The sequence below is a fragment of the Oryza sativa genome, chromosome 1 (genome assembly GCF_034140825.1).
Source record: "Oryza sativa Japonica Group chromosome 1, ASM3414082v1".
Lineage (NCBI taxonomy): Eukaryota > Viridiplantae > Streptophyta > Magnoliopsida > Poales > Poaceae > Oryza > Oryza sativa.
Window position 1 is genome coordinate 16271919 of NC_089035.1, and position 20781 is coordinate 16292699.

The 20781-nt window shown below is 51.5% G+C and overlaps 2 protein-coding genes across 5 annotated transcripts; both read right to left on the reverse strand.

Annotated features, from left to right (window-relative positions):
* Positions 1–4772: 4772 nt before the first annotated feature.
* On the reverse strand, positions 4773–19655 carry LOC136354008 (uncharacterized). Of its 4 annotated transcripts, none has more exons than XM_066305536.1 (6): positions 19232–19655; positions 16343–18122; positions 16176–16250; positions 15525–15593; positions 11303–13684; positions 4773–6231 (listed from the first exon to the last, which is right to left on the reverse strand). In XM_066305536.1, exons 5-6 carry the CDS (start codon positions 12513–12515, stop codon positions 5924–5926), a joined length of 1521 nt encoding a protein of 506 aa, XP_066161633.1. In that variant the 5' UTR covers positions 12516–13684; positions 15525–15593; positions 16176–16250; positions 16343–18122; positions 19232–19655; the 3' UTR covers positions 4773–5923. The 4 variants fall into 4 exon arrangements, with proteins under 4 accessions (XP_066161633.1, XP_066161634.1, XP_066161628.1 ...); XM_066305537.1 differs by having other exon boundaries at positions 16338–18122; XM_066305531.1 differs by lacking the exon at positions 16176–16250 and having other exon boundaries at positions 18036–18122.
* LOC4325434 (uncharacterized) lies at positions 19049–19655 on the reverse strand. Its single transcript, XM_015779740.3, has one exon. The coding sequence runs from the start codon at positions 19614–19616 to the stop codon at positions 19122–19124; it is 495 nt and encodes a 164-aa protein (XP_015635226.3). The 5' UTR covers positions 19617–19655; the 3' UTR covers positions 19049–19121.
* Positions 19656–20781: the final 1126 nt, after the last annotated feature.

Sequence of the window (20781 nt, forward strand, 5' to 3'; positions counted from 1 at the left end):
CCACCGGAAACCCGCCAGAGCTCCGTCCCCCTCGCGTGCCAGTAAGCTCCACTACCTCCTCCGCCTTCGACCGATTTTTCCCGCCACCCCATGCCTCCTCGCACTCGCCTAACCCATCCATCGCTTTCCCTAGGTTGCCCCACACCCCGGTCGCCCCTTCGCCATTGCTGAGGCTGCCGGATCGCCATCCCGCGGATGCCGCTGCCATCTCTTACTGTCAACGAGTCCTCCCAGCCACCGCCGCTCGTTGTCTCCCACCGCCTCCCCTCCTTTTCCCCTCCTCCACTGCCTCCCGTGTCCGGCACCGCGTTGTGCCGCCATCACCGGCCATCCGCCACTGCCTTGCCAGGCTATATGGTGAGCCAGCCCTCCCCCACCTTGCCGTTTGGGTCGCTAAAATACCAATATGAAGTGCGTGATCACAGACATTTTGCCATTTTCTCCATTTTTGTCATTTTCAATTCCATTTTCATTGGAATGCAGCTTGATGAGACAAAATTGCCCTTGCTCGCCGGCTGAAAGGGGATCGAGATCCAGCTCATGGGAGGAAGAGGTGACAGAGGCGACCACCGTGACCACGGCGCCTCGACGAGGAGCTCCACCGTGAGCAGGTCACCACCCACATTGAGGAGCTCATTGGAGGAGCGCTCGACCTCTTCCAGGAGATGCAGCGGGACAACGAGCTTGTGCCCGACGCATACACCGTGCATAGCATCATTGGCTCGTGCGCCGGTGCTGGCGCTCTCCGCAACGGCCTTCCTCTTGGCTCTCCCCGAGGGCCGCCAGCTGCACGCGCTCGCCACCAAGCTCGGCCTCGTCCCGTCCCACACCATCATCGCCAAATCGCTCCTACACCTCTACTCTTCCGGTGGCCTCTCGGGTGTTGCGCTCGACCTCTTCCGCTGCATCCCCGACAGGTTGCTTGTGTCATGGAACACCGCCGTCGACGCCCTCGTTAGCAATGGCGACCACCTCGCCACGCTTAACCTCTTGCTCGGTTCCTTCCATGAGCTAGATCTCGATCCCCTTTCAGCTAGCGAGCAGGGGTAATTTGGTCTCATCAGACCACGTTCTAGAGAAAATGGAATTGAAAATGAAAAAAATGAAGAAAATAGCAAAATGGCAGTGATCACACGATTCATATTGGTATTTTAGCGAAATGCATTTTCAGTATGGCATTTCAGCGAAACCGCTTTTTGAACGTGGCCAAATGTCCATTTTCTCCACCACAACGGAACGAGGCTCAGAATGGCAATGGCGACCGACGACGAACGAGCACAGCAGGGATGACTTGGGGTAAACCGGCAGCGACCGAAGGACGAAGGCAAGATGAGGCCGACACAAGGCTTGATGCCGCAGAGCCGAGGACGAAGACGAGACTAGCGCAGCGGCACACTTGATGTAACGGGAACGACGGCCGGCTACGACTTTATGGAGGGAGGGCCGACGACGATGACTAGGAACAGCAAGAGGATGACGATGGTAGCCAACAACGAGACCGAGGAGGAATGCTGCTGCGATGCTTACGACAGTGGTGGCGCAGCGGGGCGACATGACGGCGAGGAGGAACAGCCAGCCAATGGGGGCGCTGATGAGGACGAACGGCAATGGCGACGGCAGATTCCGGCGAGGTTCGGGCGATACTGTTGGGCTAAATTCCTTCCACATTGACCCTTTCATCTCAGCCCATGTGCAGCCCAAAAATCCAAAGAATTTGAGCCATTGATTCACTTCTAAAATGGATGGTGGAGATTGCCTCATCTCTTTGGGGATGAGAAAAAAAACCCTAGCCTCCTTTGGGAGTGAAGCAACCAAGCAAGAACAGGAGAGTGGAGAAGAAGGTGTGCAGATTTTCAGTTTGGTGGCTCTAACCCGGCCTTCATCAAGTCAGCGATTGGAGTGTCAAATGTGCTTGGATCAACACCAAACTTGGTGAGTTTGTTCCTCACTTGGTGAACTTCAATCTAGCCAGTTTTGATGGGGATTGGTTGAGTAGAGCATCAGATTTAGGTATGGTTTCTTCAGCTCGAGTAACTGCAGTTTCAGCATGTACAGTCTATGGTAGAATATCAGTTTGAGGGGTCAAAAGGTGTCCGATTGGGCTGGTTTTTGGACAGCTTTGAAGGGACTCATAGACATCATTTCTGCCAAGTTTCGTGCAATTTGCATATGTGGTTTAGGAGATATCAGCTGAGAACCGAAGAGGACAGAATCTGTCATTTCTCTGCTTGTTGTTGTTATACCTCTTGTAAGTTGCTATGGTTGATGTTGATGATGCCAAGTGTGTAGCTTGGTGTTATGGTTGTTGTTGTGATGTGCCTCTAGATGTTCTAGAGAAGACTTCATTTGTACCCATTGTTGATTATAGTGGAAGCTTGGAGTGGACCGTTGGTCCCGTGGTTTTTTACTCCTCACACTGAGCAGGTTTTTCCACGTAAATCACCGTGTCTTGTGTACATGTGTTTATTGTTATTCCGCTGCTGATTTGCTAGTTGAAACTATCCTCAAAGTTCATGGCAAGATGAGGGATTGATTGTGTGAAATATGTTTGCTAGTTGGTGAATTGTAGTTTGCACATTGAAGGTCCTTTTGGTTCAGCCCCAACAAATACGAGGTGAGGCCGAGGATGGCCTTGCCACTGCGATGCCGGTAGAGGAGATGACCCAGCATACCGGCGCACGGACAAGGAGGAAGGGTTGGCCGTACGTAGCACTGACGGCGACGATGATCACAGGACATCGGCGACGAATGGCGAAACCGAGCAAAAAGGGGGGGAGGTGCAGGATGGCATTGCGGTGCCGGGGAAGACGACGGTGCGGCTAGCTGGTGCTCGGGCGCCGAGGCAGAGGCAGCTGGAGGGCCGGTAGCACGGTGGAGAGAGGATGGGGCGACGGGGCGGCTAGGGACTTGGGAGAGGGTAAAATGGAGAGAGTGAAGGAAGGGTGCTATGTTTTATAGGCCATGGGAAGGGGTAGAAACGGCGCCGGAGGAGGTGGCCGGTTGCATCAATGGCGGCATAAAGGAGGGGATTAAATCCCGGCGATTGGGGGCGGGAGGGGGAAAGTTAGGGGAAATAAAGAGGAGAGGATGGGGATTCCGTTTTTGCATTCAATACGGCCGGAACTTACACGAGAGAGCGGGATTGAAGGGTGACAGCGCTAGGTTTTCACGGGAGAGAGAGCAGATACCGGGCAGGAGGAGGAAGATGCGCCTGACAGGTGGGTCCCACCTGCCAGCGCGCGGACGCGGAGGGGTATGTGCGCGGCTCGGCGTGGGCCGGGCAGAGAGGCGGTCCAGGCTAGGGAAAAAGAGGAGGGAGAGAGGAGGGAAGGGGAAGAGCGGAAAGGCCGAGCAGGCCGGCAGGCCGGTGGGGACAAGAAGCAGAGTTTGAGCCGGACTGGCTCAAAGGAAGGAGGAGGCTTATTGTTAGGTTTTTCTTTTTAATAAAATATGTTAATTGTTTTTAATACTTAATAATTATTTCCAGTGCTATCAAAGTTCAAGTAAAATTTAAGTGCTCACTTAGACCAAGGAGAATTAGAAATACTCCGGGTCACATTTGAAATTTTCTTGTACATATTTTAAAGTTTGAGATATCATTTCGCATTTTAATAAACTCCATTATTCCTTTAAGAGATTTTTTTTAATTTGGGATGAATTTATTAGGACATGACATTCGCCTCGTCTACCGCCGGCTGGTGTCCTCGCCGCCACACTTGTGCGACTCCGCCACCACCGCTAATAGGCGTCATCGTCTTCACCACCGATCGCCTCGTTTGCCACTGACTGGTGTCCTCGCTGCGACAGTAGGGCGACTCCGCTATCACCACTTGTAGGTGTCTCACCGCCGGTCGCCTCATCAGCCGCCGACTAGTGTCCTCGCCGCCACAAGTACGTGACTCCGACATCGCCACTGATAGGTGTCATCGTCTTCACCCCTGGTCGCCTCGTCTGCCACCGAGTGGTATCCTCGCTTCCATGGCTGTGCGACTCCACCACCACTGGTGGGCATCATCGTCTTCACCGCCAGTTGCCTCGTCTGCCACCGACTCATGTCCTCGCCTTCACGGCAGTGCGACTCTAAACACCGCTGATGGGTGTCATCGTTTTCACCGCCGGTTGACTCGTTTGCCGCCCGACTGGTGTCATTGCCTTCACGGCTCCACGACTCCACCATCGCCAATAGGCATCATCGTCTTCACCATCGGCTACCTTATTGGAACCGACTGGTGTCCTCACCGCCACAATTGTGCAATTCCACCGTTGCTATTGGGCGTCTTCGTTTGTTACCTCCTGTGGGGACACCCCGAAAATCCACACGTGATCATCCAGGATTTCGGTCATGCACAGATTGATATACAGAACAACTTTCAATTATTTACACAAATTTGTTTATACGGGCTAATTATACAAGTGTTAAAGGGTGAAAAGATCCAAACTAATACATCCTTATTTGAAATACAAGAAAATTCAAAGTGCTAAACTACTAAACTCCTAAACTCTTCAACTACTAAAACTACAGCTAATAAACTCCAAAGAATTCCAAAGAACTCCACATGCAAAACCTCGAGTGTAGACTAACCTAGAAGAAAAACTCGTTATTGCCGTAGATCTCGCTTCCTTCTGGTCTTCTTGTTAGCACAATATCTATATGTTAAATTATGCAAGAGTGAGTACTTATGTAGTCAGCAAGACATATTATAAATAACTAAAGGTGAAGAGATATGAATAAATAAAACAATGAGAAAGTAAAAGAGTAACGAAAAACCATAAATCATCTTATTCCTCAACATTTTAATTTTAAAAACAACTTATACATTGTCACGCCCAGAAATTCCCGAATAGAATTTCAAGCAGAATGTGCATTAAAATCCCCGTCCATGACCGGCCGGGGTACACAAACGACAATGTTGACATTCAGATCCACGTCTTACAAACATCATAAAAGTCTTACATAAATGCAGCGGAAGAAAAGAAAGACAACAAGAGCTAAGCCTTGACTAAAACTGCAGCGGGAACACCACTCCACAGGCATCCTCGACGGCACGGACAAAGCCTACTCCTCGGAGAAACCTTCATCTGACCCGAACTCGAACTCTGGGGTTGGGAAAAGTAGAGCAAGACTGAGTACTACCCACTGTACTCAGCAAGTCATACCGGAATAGGGGTATGATGCACGGAATTATCAAAGAAGAGCTGAAGTGGTTCATTTGCATAAAGCGAGCATTTATAAACAGAAGTTGAAAGATTTAAACAGTTGTAATAATTAATTAATGTTAACCATCCGCTATCCAACGCTATCCCACGTTGCGACAGGCCCAGCCATCCACCTGAACTATCCAATTTCAAAAGATTACACTAGGGTGAGACTAATCACGGTGAATCTGGTCGACCGCCCATAACCGCGGGCACGGCTATTCGAATAGTTTTACTCTGATCAGAGGTGTATAACTGTACCCACAAGACACAGCCCCACGACACGTTTCCGTGCGCCGACATGCCACCACGACATACCGGAAAGAGGCCGTGACAGGACCCTTCACATAACCCCCTCTAGCCAAGCACACCACACCTCAGGTTTCACCCCCACTCCTCGCAAGGCAGCGGGCAGTCCCCTCTCGTGCCTAGGTGAATCCGGAAGCGACAGAGGCCGTCGCAGGGCCCGCCCCGCTCCATCACGCCCACCCTTGCCTGGATGCGTCGACTAGAGGAAAGCTACACTACAAGCCTAGCCGTTGCCCACGCTGGCTTGTGGTAAGTACGATAAGTTCTTCCAGGGCATCCCGTGAACCGGTCCTTAACTGCCATGGGTGCGACCAGCAAAACCATGCACCCACAGCCCACCATGTGATTCATTTTAATTAACCAACACCAAAGCGGTGTCACTAACCCAACAAAACCATTAGAACCAACAGTCTAATCATTAATAGGATTTTCCCCAATGTGAACTAGTTGAACTAGGCATGGCTAAGCAATCCCTAGTCCTAACTCTAATCATGTTAGAACCCCAAGTTGACAAAGAAACAAGGTACAACAATAGCATGGCTACGGCAATAGGTAAACAACCCATAGTAACATTGTAAAACAATGCAATATTTAAAAGAAAACAATAGAGCATTTGCAATATAGGATCAACATGTTCAAGTGACAAGCATGACTTGCCTTGCTCTGCTGCTGGAGGAACCTCGGCGACTATTTCGAAGTACACCGGAGCGTCGGAGGAATCGGAATCTAGCGACATACAAAGCAAACATTGCAAACAGGCTATAAGACTACTGAAACAGGGAACAAAACCATTTTTAATGGATTCTACACATTTTTCTTGATTTACTGAGACTTGAATGGGCTTAAACGGAGCTCGGATGAATTAGTTATGAATTTTAGAAGATTCACTGTGTTTATTACTATAGCAAAAATCCTTAAATAATTTATTGCACAATATTATCCAGGGCTGACGTCAGCACGGGGAAGCGCGGCGCTGACATGCGGGGCCCACCGGTCAGCGGCTCGGGAGAGGGAGGAAAGGCGCCGGCACGCGGGACCCACCGGTCAGCGGCTCGGGAGAGGAGGGCAGGAGGGCGGCGACACGCGGCTCGGCTTGGCTCAAGGCCAACCGACCGGCCGCGGCGACGGCGGCGGCGCGCATGCAAGCGCGTTGCTGGCAACGGCAACCGGCGGTGGAGGCGACGGCGCAAAAGGCGACGCGAAAGCGGCGGCAGCGGACGGCGGCCATGACCGAAGGCGACGGCGAGCGCGGGCGGCGGCGACGCACGAGGAAACGGGGAAGGAAAGGAGAGGGGAGGGAGTCCTCACCGGGGAAATGGCGGCGACCGGCGACGAGGAACGACGGAGGGAGGTCGACACGCGGCGGACGGCGACCGGGATGACCTAGAGAACGAAAAGAAAAAGATTAGAGAGGAAGAGAGGGGCCATAGGAGATGGGAATGCCGGCCGAAGGCGGCGGACATGGCAAACCTCACCGCCGCACGATGGGGAAGGCGCTCCGGCGGCGGACCTCGACGAAGGAGGGATGGACGGGGTGGATCTCGGCCACGCGAACCCGACGGCGGCGACGGCGCGGTGCGGCGGCGACCCTAGCGGCGGCTAGCGGCGACCGGAGTAGCGGAAAAGGCGGCGGCAAGAGGTTGCACGGCGCGGGGGCGATGGGAGGCTTGGGAGAGTTCGGCGAAATGGGGAAAAAGCGAGAGGGGGCGACGGAGAAGCTTAAATAGGGGGAGAGAGGACCGGACGTGGCCGGGAGAGGTGGGAATCGCCGGCCGATGTGGGGGAGTGGGGGAGGAGAGAGAGGCGGGATTCGAAATTCGAATCCCGGCCATCTCGGGCGCGGGCGCGAGCGGGAGAGAGAGAGGAGTGGGCGCGGGAGATGCGGCGCACGCGCGGACGTGGCTGATGTGGCCCGGAGAAGGCGGAGGCGTGGGCGCAGCGGCGGTTGCGGGCGCGGCGGCGCCGGCTGAAGGAAGGGGACGGGTCCGACAGGTGGGCCCCACCTGTCGGCGACGTCGGGAGAGGAGGGAGGCGGGCGGCCTGGCTGGGCCTCGGCCTGCGGCCGGCCCAGCAGGGAGGATGGGGAGGAAAGGAGAGAATGGGTCGGCGGCCCATTCGAAAAAAGGAGGAAAAAGAAAGGAAAAAGAAAAAGAAAAAGGAAAAAGGATTTTCCCTGGAATTAAAAATATTGCTTGCTCAATTTTAATTGGTTAAAATTATTTCTAGGGCTCTGAAAATTCCACTAAAAATCCTGTTAGTGAATTTCGACATGTAGAACTCAAGAAAAATTCCACATGCCACTTCCGATTATTATTTGCATTGATTTAAAAGGGTTTACTCTGGCTTTGCACCTGTATTTTCTTGGGGTCATTTATAAATTAAATTTAGGCTTGGGAGGAGAACTTCGGGGTGTGACAAACCTACCCCCCTTAAACGGAATATCGGCCCCGAGATTCGGAGGAGCTGGTGAAGAGGTGCGGATGGGCGGCTTTCAACTCATCTTCCCTTTCCCAGGTTGCTTCCTCTTCTGAATGATGACTCCACTGAACTCGGCAAAATCGGGTGACCTTGTTTCTGGTTCTCCTTTCACTGGTATCAAGTATACGAACCGGCTTTTCCACGTATGTTAGGTCCTCCTGGATATCAATGTGTTCCGAATCAGCCTGTTCTTCAGGTACTCTTAAGCACTTCTTTAATTGGGACACGTGGAACACGTCATGGATGCCGATCATATTGGATGGAAGTTCTAACTGATAAGCAACTTCCCCCCTTCGTTCCAGGATTTTGTATGGTCCCACGAAGCGTGGTGCCAACTTGCCTTTCATCTGAAAACGGTGTACTCCCCGGAGCGGAGTGACACGAAGATACACGTAATCTCCTGCCTCAAAAGTGAGCTCCCTTCGACGGTTATCCGCGTAGCTCTTCTGTCGAGACTGGGCAATCCTCAACCTTTCCCTGATGATTCTAACTTTCTCTTCTGCTTCCGCTAATACCTCTGTTCCGAACAGTTGACGCTCGCCTGTCTGATCCCAGAAGAGAGGTGTGCGGCACTTCCGGCCGTATAAAGCTTCAAACGGTGCCTTCTGTAGACTGGCCTGGTAGCTGTTGTTGTACGAGAATTCCGCATATGGCAAGCTTTTGTCCCAAGCTCCACCAAAATCAAGAGCGCAAGCTCTCAACATGTCTTCCAAGATTTGATTGACTCGCTCGGTCTGACCATCAGTTTGCGGGTGATAGGCCGTGCTGAAATTTAAACGGGTCCCCAATTCTTCCTGCAGCTTCTGCCAGAATTTTGAGGTGAACTGACTCCCTCGGTCAGATACAATCTTTTTGGGTACTCCATGTAGGCACATGATTCTCGAAAGGTAAAGCTCCGCCAACCTTTTGCCCGTATACGTGGTATGTACTAGTATGAAGTGAGCAACCTTAGTGAGTCGATCCACGACTACCCAGATCGAATCGTGACCCGACGATGTCCGGGGCAGTCCCGTTATAAAGTCCATTCCAATCTCCTCCCATTTCCATTCCGGGATTTGAAGAGGTTGGAGTAAACCTGCTGGTCTTTGGTGCTCTGCCTTCACTCGTTGGCAAACATCGCAGAGTGCGACGAATTCAGCTATTTCTCTCCTCATGCTGACCCACCAAAACTTTTCTTTGAGGTCTTGATACATTTTAGTGCTGCCTGGATGAATGGAGTACTGGGTCTGATGAGCCTCGGTGAGTATCAGATCCTTCAGTTCCTTGTCGTCAGGTACACACAATCTTTCTCCCAACCAGATTGTGCCATGCTCATCTTCGTGGAAATCCCGGGCTTTTCCGACTCTCATGTTCTTTTTCAGCTCTGCTATTTCAGAATCATTTACTTGAGCTGCTCTGACTTGATCCACGAGCGTAGGCCGTGCCTCCAGAGCGGCCACAAACCCGTGTTCAACAATTCCCACGTTGAGATGCTCAAACTCCTACCGCAATTCCTCACACATGCCCTCGATGCACAGGGCAGTGCAGTAACTTTTCCGGCTTAAAGCGTCTGCCACCACATTGGCTTTACCCGGGTGGTAGTGAGTACTCATGTCATAGTCTTTGATTAGTTCCAACCATCTTCGTTGTCGAAGATTTAGGTCCGGTTGGGTGAAGATGTATTTCAGACTCTTATGGTCCGTATATACTTCGCAGCGGTTGCCAATCAGATAGTGCCTCTAGATCTTCAAAGCATGAACCACTGCTGCCAATTCCAGGTCATGAGTTGGATAATTCCCTTCGTGTGGACGCAACTGCCGCAAGGCATACGCAACCACTCTGCCCTCTTGCATTAGGACATATCCAAGTCCGTGACGGGACGCATCGCAATAGACTTGGAAGTCTTTCATCTGGTCGGGCAGAATCAAAACTGGTGCGGATACTAATTTCTTTTTGAGCTCCTCGAAACTCTTATCGCACTCAGCTGTCCATTTAAACTTCTCATCTTTCTTAAGCAACTGAGTCATGGGTCGGGCGATTCTGGAGAAGTTTTCGATGAATCGGCGGTAATAACCTGCCAGCCCTAGAAAACTTCGAATCTGCGACACGGTCTTTGGTGGGGTCCATTTGGTAACTGACTCTACGTTCGACGGATCAACTGCCACACCCTGAGTTGTAATGACATGGCCCAGAAATTTGACTTCCGTCAACCAGAAGTCACACTTGCTGAACTTGGCGTATAGCTGGTGCTCCTTCAACTTCTCGAGTACCAAACGGAGATGTTGCTCATGTTCTTCTTCGGATTTTGAGTAGATAAGAATGTCGTCGATGAACACCACAACAAACTTGTCAAGAAATTCCATGAACACTTTGTTCATCAGATTCATGAAGAATGCGGGTGCGTTGGTAAGTCCGAAAGACATAACCGTGCACTCATATAGCCCGTACCAAGTGGTGAAGGCCGTCTTCGGAATATCCTCTTCCCGAATTCTCAACTGGTGGTAGCCTGATCGCAGGTCTATCTTAGAAAACACTTTAGCTCCTTTCAGTTGATCAAATAAATCGTCGATTCGCGGCAAGGGATATTTGTTCTTGATTGTGACCTCGTTGAGGGCGCGATAATCAACGCACATCCTCTTCGTCTTATCCTTTTTCTCCACAAAAATGACCGGAGCACCCCAAGGTGAAGTACTTGGTCGAATGTACCCTTTCTGCAGCTGCTCATCAACCTGCTTCTTGACCTCGGCTAATTCGTTGGCCGCCATTCTATACGGTCTCTTGTAAATTGGAGCGGTTCCCGGTGCCAAGTCAATCCGGAATTCAATCTCTCTCTTGGGTGGCATGGTAGTGAGGTCTTCGGGAAACACTTCTGGATACTCGCAGACTATGGGTATATCTTCCAATTTCCTCAAGTTTTTCTCCACGGTGTCCACTGGGATTTCCGTCTCAATCTGATTCAAAGAGACCCCTTGCTTTGGTGAGTCTGGTGATTTGTACACCACGGTTTCTCCCTTCTCGTTGGTCAAGGTGACTGTGCGATTCACACAATCGATGACTCCCTTAAACTTGGTCAGCCAATCCATCCCAAGAATGACATCTAGGTCTTTGGATTCGAGAAGAATGAGGTTGGCTAGAAATGGTGATCTTTGGATTTCTATTGTTATAGAAGGGCTGAATTGAACCGAAGTGGAGCTATTCCCTGGGGTATGAACCCGCATTGGTGTGCTAAGTTCCTCTCTTATTAACCCATGCATCCCGACAAATTTCTTTGAAATGAAAGAATGCATTGCACCAGAATCAAAAAGTACTGTTGAAGGGATTGAGTTAACAAGGAACGTACCCAGTACGACCTCTGGTGCTGCTTGTGCCTCCTCCGCAGATGCGTGGTTAACACGAGCCTGGATAAACCTTGGCCCGGCACGCCTAGGCTTCGGACATTTGTCAGCGAAGTGGCCAAGCTCGCCACAGTTGAAGCAGGACCCTGGTTTTGCTCCAGTCTCCTTCTTGGCTTGCGCGGGCGGGCCTGATTGTGCCGGTGCCATTGGTGGGCGTGGAGCTGCACCGCGGTTGGACTGACCTCCATGGTGGTTCTGACTGCCACTGGCGCCCTGGGGGAAGTTGCTAGGGTTGAACGGGCGGTGCTGGCGGACGATCATGGTGGTAGGTCCACCCTGCTGTCCGGGAGTGAAGCGCGGCCTCTGGTGACTTCCCTGAGGTGCCCTGAACTGTGCGGCCTTCCTCTTCCTGTCCATCTTGTTGCGTTGATCCTCCTGACGGATTGCCTTGTCCACCAGCCTCTCAAAGTCAGCGTAGTCCCCAGATATCAGTTGGTTGGTCAGCTCGTCATCCAGACCCGCCATGAACTTTTCCTGCTTCTCGGCGTCGGTGCGGACATCCTCTGGTGCATATCGCGCGAGGCGATTGAACTTATGGAGGTATTCCGTCACAGTCCTGTTGCCCTGATGGAGCGCCCGGAATTCCCTCTTCTTTTGTGCCACGACCCCATCTGGCACCTGCGCCTTCCTGAAGCTACGGCAGAACTCTGCCCAAGTGACTTCAGTACCTGGTGGGCGGGTGGCCATGTGGTTATCCCACCAAGCTAACGCAGGACCTTGAAGCTGGTGTGTGGCGAAAGCAACCTTCTCCTGATCATTGCACTGCAGGAGATTCAGCTTCTTCTCTATGGCATGGAGCCAATCATTCGCCTCCATAGGGTTGGTGGTGCTGGAGAAGGTGGGTGGCCTGACACGTAGGAACTCTGGCAACTTGGACTGAGGGGGAGGGGGACCAAACTGTTGATGCTGCTGTTCGGCGTGCTGCAGCATCCGCTGGTGCATCTGCTGGTGCTGCTGCTGCATCTGCTGCATCATGGCTGCCATCATCTGGGTCTGATGTGCCATTACTTGGGCTAGCGTCGGATTCTCGGGAAGTGGTGGCGGACCATTGCCAGAATCGCTGTGGGGATGCGCCCCATCAGTGCGCTCTTCGCCGTTGCTGCCCTCGCCTGTCGCGCGGCTACCATTCCTGGTGTAGACCATCTGGAGGAAAAGCATACGGGGAGAAGAAGAAAAACAGATGCTCAGAAACTAAGCTTTATTACATAGGAACTTAAACTGCAATTGTTCTGATCTGAATTAAAACACTTAAAGAGCAAGCAAAAATCCTTATTAAGACAGCCATATCATAGGCACATGATATCGACCGTCGACTAACCCCAAACAAGCAACCTAAACACACAAACTAACAAGCAGAAGCTAGACAGTCGATAAACTAATGGAAAACGAGCCTAATGCTCGGAACGGCTCCTGCGGTCGGTGGAGTCGAAGGCGTCCTCCTGCTCGTCACCAGGTCCCTCTGAGCGACTCCCGGGGCCTGGCAGATAAGTCTCGCCGCTGCCTGACTCTGAGCCACTAGAGCTGCTGCTGCTGAGATCGCGGCTGCCACTGGGAGTAGCAGACAACCAACCTCCGGTGCCACTGGCTGGACCCCTGGCGGCTGATGCTGGAGCGAAGGAGAGAGCGGACGCGGGAGCTGACATGTGAACGGGAGCTGGGGCTGGTGCTGGAGCTGCAGGTGCTACGGGAGCTGCGGGCGGAGGTGGGTTCCTGGGCGCAAGCTGGATGCGCACGGGTGCAGTCGTCGTCTTGCGGGGCGTCGTGCGGATCCGGACTCCTCCTGGCGCAGGAAGACCCATTAACTGAGCATTCTCCCTCTTCAGGCGCGCTATCTCGTCCTTCAGAGCGACGATCCTCATGAGCTTCCCATCATTCAAGGCCTTGGTCGCCTTGTGTAGGTCTGAGTGCATCCTATCCAATCCCCTCATCACAGCACACATGTGACCAAAGGTGGTGTCGTTCTCGCCAGCTGTCGGACAGAAGGAACTGACATCATCACCGTTGGCTCGACGGGGGTGGAAGCGGTACGCCGTGTCGTGGAAGATGTAGTTGTGGCGCTCCCGTAGTCTGGCCATCACCAAGTAGGCTGCCTCCTGACAGGCGTGATCTGCTGTGCCTCCTGACGCCTCAACCGCCATGTTAGCGAGGCAAGTCCCCACGTAGCCATGGACCTCCAAGCGGACACGGTGAGGAAGCTCGCCACTGAGCGGTGGAAGAGTCGTGTACTCCGGCGCGTTGGGGTAGCCCACCACCAGTGTCATGCGTGCCAACTCTGCCACAAAGTCGATCATGCCTTCTCCGCGGTGGTTGGGTGGATGGCCGGCCATCTAGAGAAGACGAAGGAGTAGGATCAATGCATGCTCAAATCCAAATTTAAATAAAGCAATAAAAGACTCAAACAAGGGAATCGAATAAGAGCGAAATTTTTATGCATAGATCATTTTGCATGAGAGCGAATAAATAAGACAGACTCACATAACGATAAAATAATGAGAAATTAGATACATACTAATAATAACAAATAAAGCATAAATACCTTGCAACCCATGTTCCTGAGCTAGGACCTAATGCATTTCACCCATCAAATCCCAACTGACTGATGAATAAATCCCAATAGTTTTACTAAAACCCTAGGCTGACTCGTTTTGAAAAATCTCACTTAAACGAGCGACCAAAATTTTTCCCTTGAACCACAAGAACAGAACCCAATTTTCCCGGAATAAAATCCAATTGCAAAGAACATATGCAATGAAAAGGATTCAGAGGGCTCTTAGGTTTTTCCATTTGGCTTGTCCTATGGTCAAGGTCGGCTCTGATACCAACTTGTCACGCCCAGAAATTCCCGAATAGAATTTCAAGCAGAATGTGCATTAAAATCCCCGTCCAGGACCGGCCGGGGTACACAAACGACAATGTTGACATTCAGATCCACGTCTTACAAACATCATAAAAGTCTTACATAAATGCAGCGGAAGAAAAGAAAGACAACAAGAGCTAAGCCTTGACTAAAACTGCAGCGGGAACACCACTCCACAGGCATCCTCGACGGCACGGACAAAGCCTACTCCTCGGAGAAACCTTCATCTGACCCGAACTCGAACTCTGGGGTTGGGAAAAGTAGAGCAAGACTGAGTACTACCCACTGTACTCAGCAAGTCATACCGGAATAGGGGTATGATGCACGGAATTATCAAAGAAGAGCTGAAGTGGTTCATTTGCATAAAGCGAGCATTTATAAACAGAAGTTGAAAGATTTAAACAGTTGTAATAATTAATTAATGTTAACCATCCGCTATCCAACGCTATCCCACGTTGCGACAGGCCCAGCCATCCACCTGAACTATCCAATTTCAAAAGATTACACTAGGGTGAGACTAATCACGGTGAATCTGGTCGACCGCCCATAACCGCGGGCACGGCTATTCGAATAGTTTTACTCTGATCAGAGGTGTACAACTGTACCCACAAGACACAGCCCCACGACACGTTTCCGTGCGCCGACATGCCACCACGACATACCGGAAAGAGGCCGTGACAGGACCCTTCACATAACCCCCTCTAGCCAAGCACACCACACCTCAGGTTTCACCCCCACTCCTCGCAAGGCAGCGGGCAGTCCCCTCTCGTGCCTAGGTGAATCCGGAAGCGACAGAGGCCGTCGCAGGGCCCGCCCCGCTCCATCACGCCCACCCTTGCCTGGATGCGTCGACTAGAGGAAAGCTACACTACAAGCCCAGCCGTTGCCCACGCTGGCTTGTGGTAAGTACGATAAGTTCTTCCAGGGCATCCCGTGAACCGGTCCTTAACTGCCATGGGTGCGACCAGCAAAACCATGCACCCACAGCCCACCATGTGATTCATTTTAATTAACCAACACCAAAGCGGTGTCACTAACCCAACAAAACCATTAGAACCAACAGTCTAATCATTAATAGGATTTTCCCCAATGTGAACTAGTTGAACTAGGCATGGCTAAGCAATCCCTAGTCCTAACTCTAATCATGTTAGAACCCCAAGTTGACAAAGAAACAAGGTACAACAATAGCATGGCTACGGCAATAGGTAAACAACCCATAGTAACATTGTAAAACAATGCAATATTTAAAAGAAAACAATAGAGCATTTGCAATATAGGATCAACATGTTCAAGTGACAAGCATGACTTGCCTTGCTCTGCTGCTGGAGGAACCTCGGCGACTATTTCGAAGTACACCGGAGCGTCGGAGGAATCGGAATCTAGCGACATACAAAGCAAACATTGCAAACAGGCTATAAGACTACTGAAACAGGGAACAAAACCATTTTTAATGGATTCTACACATTTTTCTTGATTTACTGAGACTTGAATGGGCTTAAACGGAGCTCGGATGAATTAGTTATGAATTTTAGAAGATTCACTGTGTTTATTACTATAGCAAAAATCCTTAAATAATTTATTGCGCAATATTATCCAGGGCTGACGTCAGCACGGGGAAGCGCGGCGCTGACATGCGGGGCCCACCGGTCAGCGGCTCGGGAGAGGGAGGAAAGGCGCCGGCACGCGGGACCCACCGGTCAGCGGCTCGGGAGAGGAGGGCAGGAGGGCGGCGACACGCGGCTCGGCTTGGCTCAAGGCCAACCGACCGGCCGCGGCGACGGCGGCGGCGCGCATGCAAGCGCGTTGCTGGCAACGGCAACCGGCGGCGGAGGCGACGGCGCAAAAGGCGACGCGAAAGCGGCGGCAGCGGACGGCGGCCATGACCGAAGGCGACGGCGAGCGCGGGCGGCGGCGACGCACGAGGAAACGGGGAAGGAAAGGAGAGGGGAGGGAGTCCTCACCGGGGAAATGGCGGCGACCGGCGACGAGGAACGACGGAGGGAGGTCGACACGCGGCGGACGGCGACCGGGATGACCTAGAGAACGAAAAGAAAAAGATTAGAGAGGAAGAGAGGGGCCATAGGAGATGGGAATGCCGGCCGAAGGCGGCGGACATGGCAAACCTCACCGCCGCACGATGGGGAAGGCGCTCCGGCGGCGGACCTCGACGAAGGAGGGATGGACGGGGTGGATCTCGGCCACGCGAACCCGACGGCGGCGACGGCGCGGTGCGGCGGCGACCCTAGCGGCGGCTAGCGGCGACCGGAGTAGCGGAAAAGGCGGCGGCAAGAGGTTGCACGGCGCGGGGGAGATGGGAGGCTCGGGAGAGTTCGGCGAAATGGGGAAAAAGCGAGAGGGGGCGACGGAGAAGCTTAAATAGGGGGAGAGAGGACCGGACGTGGCCGGGAGAGGCGGGAATCGCAGGCCGATGTGGGGGAGTGGGGGAGGAGAGAGAGGCGGGATTCGAAATTCGAATCCTGGCCATCTCGGGCGCGGGCGCGAGCGGGAGAGAGAGAGGAGTGGGCGCGGGAGATGCGGCGCACGCGCGGACGTGGCTGATGTGGCCCGGAGAAGGCAGAAGCGTGGGCGCAGCGGCGGTTGCGGGCACGGCGGCGCCGGCTGGAGGAAGGGGACGGGTCCGACAGGTGGGCCCCACCTGTTGGCGACGTCGGGAGAGGAGGGAGGCGGGCGGCCTGGCTGGGCCTCGGCCTGCGGCCGGCCCAGCAGGGAGGAGGGGGAGGAAAGGAGAGAATGGGCCAGCGGCCCATTCGAAAAAAGGAGGAAAAAGAAAGGAAAAAGAAAAAGAGAAAGGAAAAAGGATTTTCCCTGGAATTAAAAATATTGCTTGCTCAATTTTAATTGGTTAAAATTATTTCTAGGGCTCTAAAAATTCCACTAAAAATTCTGTTAGTGAATTTCGACATGTAGAACTCAAGAAAAATTCCACATGCCACTTCCGATTATTATTTGCATTGATTTAAAAGGGTTTACTCTGGCTTTGCACCTGTATTTTCTTGGGGTCATTTATAAATTAAATTTAGGCTTGGGAGGAGAACTTCGGGGTGTGACATACATCAGGACTAGGAATCACCCTTATGACACAACTCCAGAACCGGGAGTACGGCACATTCGAATGATTTAATTCACCTCTGCAGAGACTGTCCAGATTTACCCACACGATGTCAACAGTTTGCAAGGCTGAGGACACCAGAGCCGTTCGAAGGTCCCACTTACTACTAGTTACTGCACAGTGGGGTCTTGGCTTATCATAGTGGTCGAACTCTTGCCAGGCCTAGGGCAAGGTTACTTTATCGTCACACTTTCAAGAGACCCACTGTTGTGAAACACTGCCCCCTAACTCCTTACGCATGTTCACCCCAAAACCGCTCATAGAGCCACCCAACAGTCTTTCATATAGTGGGACAATGTACTAGGCTAAGTCCAATGTCTTGGTCGTGTGGATGGATACAACTATGTCATTTCCCATGGTATAAGGGGGTAATTATAATCTGGTTAAACCACCAAAAACTTTCCAAGCTCCCCACACCATCTTCATCATTCATCAACATTCATAATCACAATATTCACAATCTCAATTCATAAATGCCCATTTTAACCGGATTCCTAAGTTTGTAAAGATGTTTGAATAATAAACCACATAAAATGATCTCAAATGTATCTTATTAATATCATGTAATCATGCTTAAAAGCATTTAACATCTACCCATCAGATGTTAAAAGAGTAAGATATTATGCATCAAATTTAAATATGAAGATTATATCAAGTTTTATATATGATCAAAATTTTAGTTATGTCTTGCCTTGCGCCTTAAGATTTCCCATGGTTTCAGCGTAGCCATTTGGGTCCACGTCAGCTCCTTGGATGCCGATAGAACTTGCTGTACGGTCTAACATACGAATATGAAAAAGATGGCAAATAAAGCCTATAAGCAAATTGCTACAAAGAAACGATAAAACCAAGGAATAAATAAAATTGGAGCAAGGCGAGAGGAAAAAGAATGGTTCAAAATAAATTTTAATTTGAAAACAAAAGAAATCGGGGAAATAGATAATTTGGATAGGTGGGGTTTGTTTGGTGGATTTGGTTTCTAGTCAGTGCTAGAGTTGAGCAGCACGATTGCTAGATATTTGAACTGGTTAGCCGATGCTAAGGTTGGACAGCATAACGGCTAAATATTTGGCTCATCTAGTTGATGCTATGGTCAACCATCACGACTAGTGAGTTGGGAAAATTTTGTACAGGTTTACGGAATAGTGTTACTCTACAGTTGTGAGTGATAGTAGAGCGGCTAGGGTCACACAGAGCTCGAAAGCTGGTGTGCTGTGGATGTCGAGGGAGTAGTGAGGCTCTGACCACTGTAAGCATTGAGGCGTGGGGTGCGAAGAGCGACACTTCGACATTGGGATTAGGTTATGCCGGGTTTTACAGCCAACGGTTTGACGTCGGGGTTTGAGACCACGCGAACGTCTTCAGAGAAGGCGTAAAATTCCAACAGCGGATTTTTAGTGGCTAAGGGATGGTTTGGGAATGGTTTAGAAATAAAATGAGTATTTAAATAAATCAAAGAAATTTAAACACAAAAGGGGTTTTAAATAGATTAAAGAAATAAAATTTAAAATGGTAAAAAAAAGGTGCATTTAAAAATTAAAGGATAATTAAAATTTAAAAAGGTTTTTAAATAAAACAAGAAATTCAAAATTAAAGGGGATGTAAAGTAAATCAAATAAATTTAAAATAATTTTTAAAGGTTAATTAAAATAATTTAAAATTAGAAAGTAAATAAATAAATAAGGAAAAGGGTTTTTAAATAAAGAATTTTAAATAAAATTTTAAAAATAGGAAATTTGGTATCAAAACGAAGAGTTTGAAATTATATGAATTTAGGTCAAAGTCTCATTGGGATTGGATTTGTGGTTGGAAAGATATGGGTGTCTAAAGATTGAAATTGAATTAAAATCAAATAAAAGAGGAAGGTTACTGTGCAGCGGGGCCTACTTGTCATATGTCTCTTCTTCCTCCCGTTCCTCTCCTTCCTTCTGTTTCTTCTCCCGAGCAACAACAGAGAGGAAAAGGGACAGGGCGCCGGTGCTTCGGTGGTTGAACGGCCTCGACGGCGGCGGCCAAGCGTGTTCCCGCTCGCTGCGCATCCGGGGAGGTCGGTGGAAAGCATAGGGGGAAAAGAGGATGGCTGGAACAGCGGCAACAAGAGCTCAGCTCCGGCCGGCTTTGGTGGTGCCGTTGGTGGCTTGTGGAAGTGGCTAAAGGAGAGGGGAAATAGGAAAAATGGAATCACCGGAGTGAGGCAAAGCCTATGGTAAAAGGGAATAGGAAGGGAAGCAACGGAGGAGGAGATCGGCTGGTGGTAGACAACGCCGGCCATGGCAGGAGAGAGAGGAAGAGCTCGAGGCTATGTTGATGTGGGGAAAAAGAGAGGACCTCGTCGTCATTTTATAGGCTGCGGAGGTCGGTTGCCGATGGCGGTTCACAGAGAAGGGTGAGGAGAACTCCGTGACGGCGGCGTGGAAAAGAAGGAGACGGCGCCGGCTCTGTTCATCCATTGGTCGGCCAGCGCGGCGCGCACACGCGTCGGCGGCAGCGAGGTTGGACGACGGAGGAGATGGATTACGGCACGGCGCCGGCTTGCCGTGGTTGGCAAGGCAGCGGCGACGGCAGCAGAACCGCGGGCGCAATGCCGCGGTCGGCGGCGTCTCATGGCGTGCGGTGGCGGCGCCCACAGAGGAGGTAGAAGGCGGCTTCGGTTGGCCGGCTCGACTGGGCTTCGGCTCGGCTGGGCTGGCAGCGCAAGAAGAGTGGAAAGGAAAAAGGAAAAAGTACACCGAAGGTCCCTCAACTTGTCATGGGGATAAAAAACATCCTCAAACTGTAAAACCAGATATACAGGGTCCCTTAACTATACAAAACCAGTCACCCGAGCTTCTTCGGTGGTTTTGACGCCGGTTTTAATATACGTAACGGCTGAATTAGCGAGGGACCCACGTGAGACCTACATATCAGGTGTCCACGTCACCCTCTCTCTTTCCCCTTTCTTTTTCTCTCTTCTTTTTCCTCTCCTCTTTGCGGGGCTGAGCGGCGGCCGGCTTGCGAGCGCGTGGCGGCCGGTGAGGCGGCTTGCGAGCGGAGGCGCGGAGGAGGAGGCGGGAAAGGAGGGCTCTGCGCCGGCGTCCTGCTCGGCGTCACCGTCATCGTCTACCTCCAGGAGAAGGTCGGCGGGGCGCTGACGCCGTCGTGCTCGCCGCCGTCATGGCCGCCTCCCTCGCCGTCTTCCTCGCCGGCTGGCGCCACTACCGGTACAGGGTCCTCGAGGGCAGCCCACTCACGCCGCTCGTCCACGTCACCTCGCACGGCGGCCGCGCCGCCGGCTGGTTCGGCAAGGACCTGAACAGCAGCAGGCTGGACCTCTTCTACTGGCTTCTCGCCTGCATCGGCATCGCCAACCTCGTCTTCTACGTGGTCGTCGCTAACAGATACTCGTACAAGACCGTCATGGCCGGCGGCAAGGTCGTCGACGACAAGGCCGGCGACAT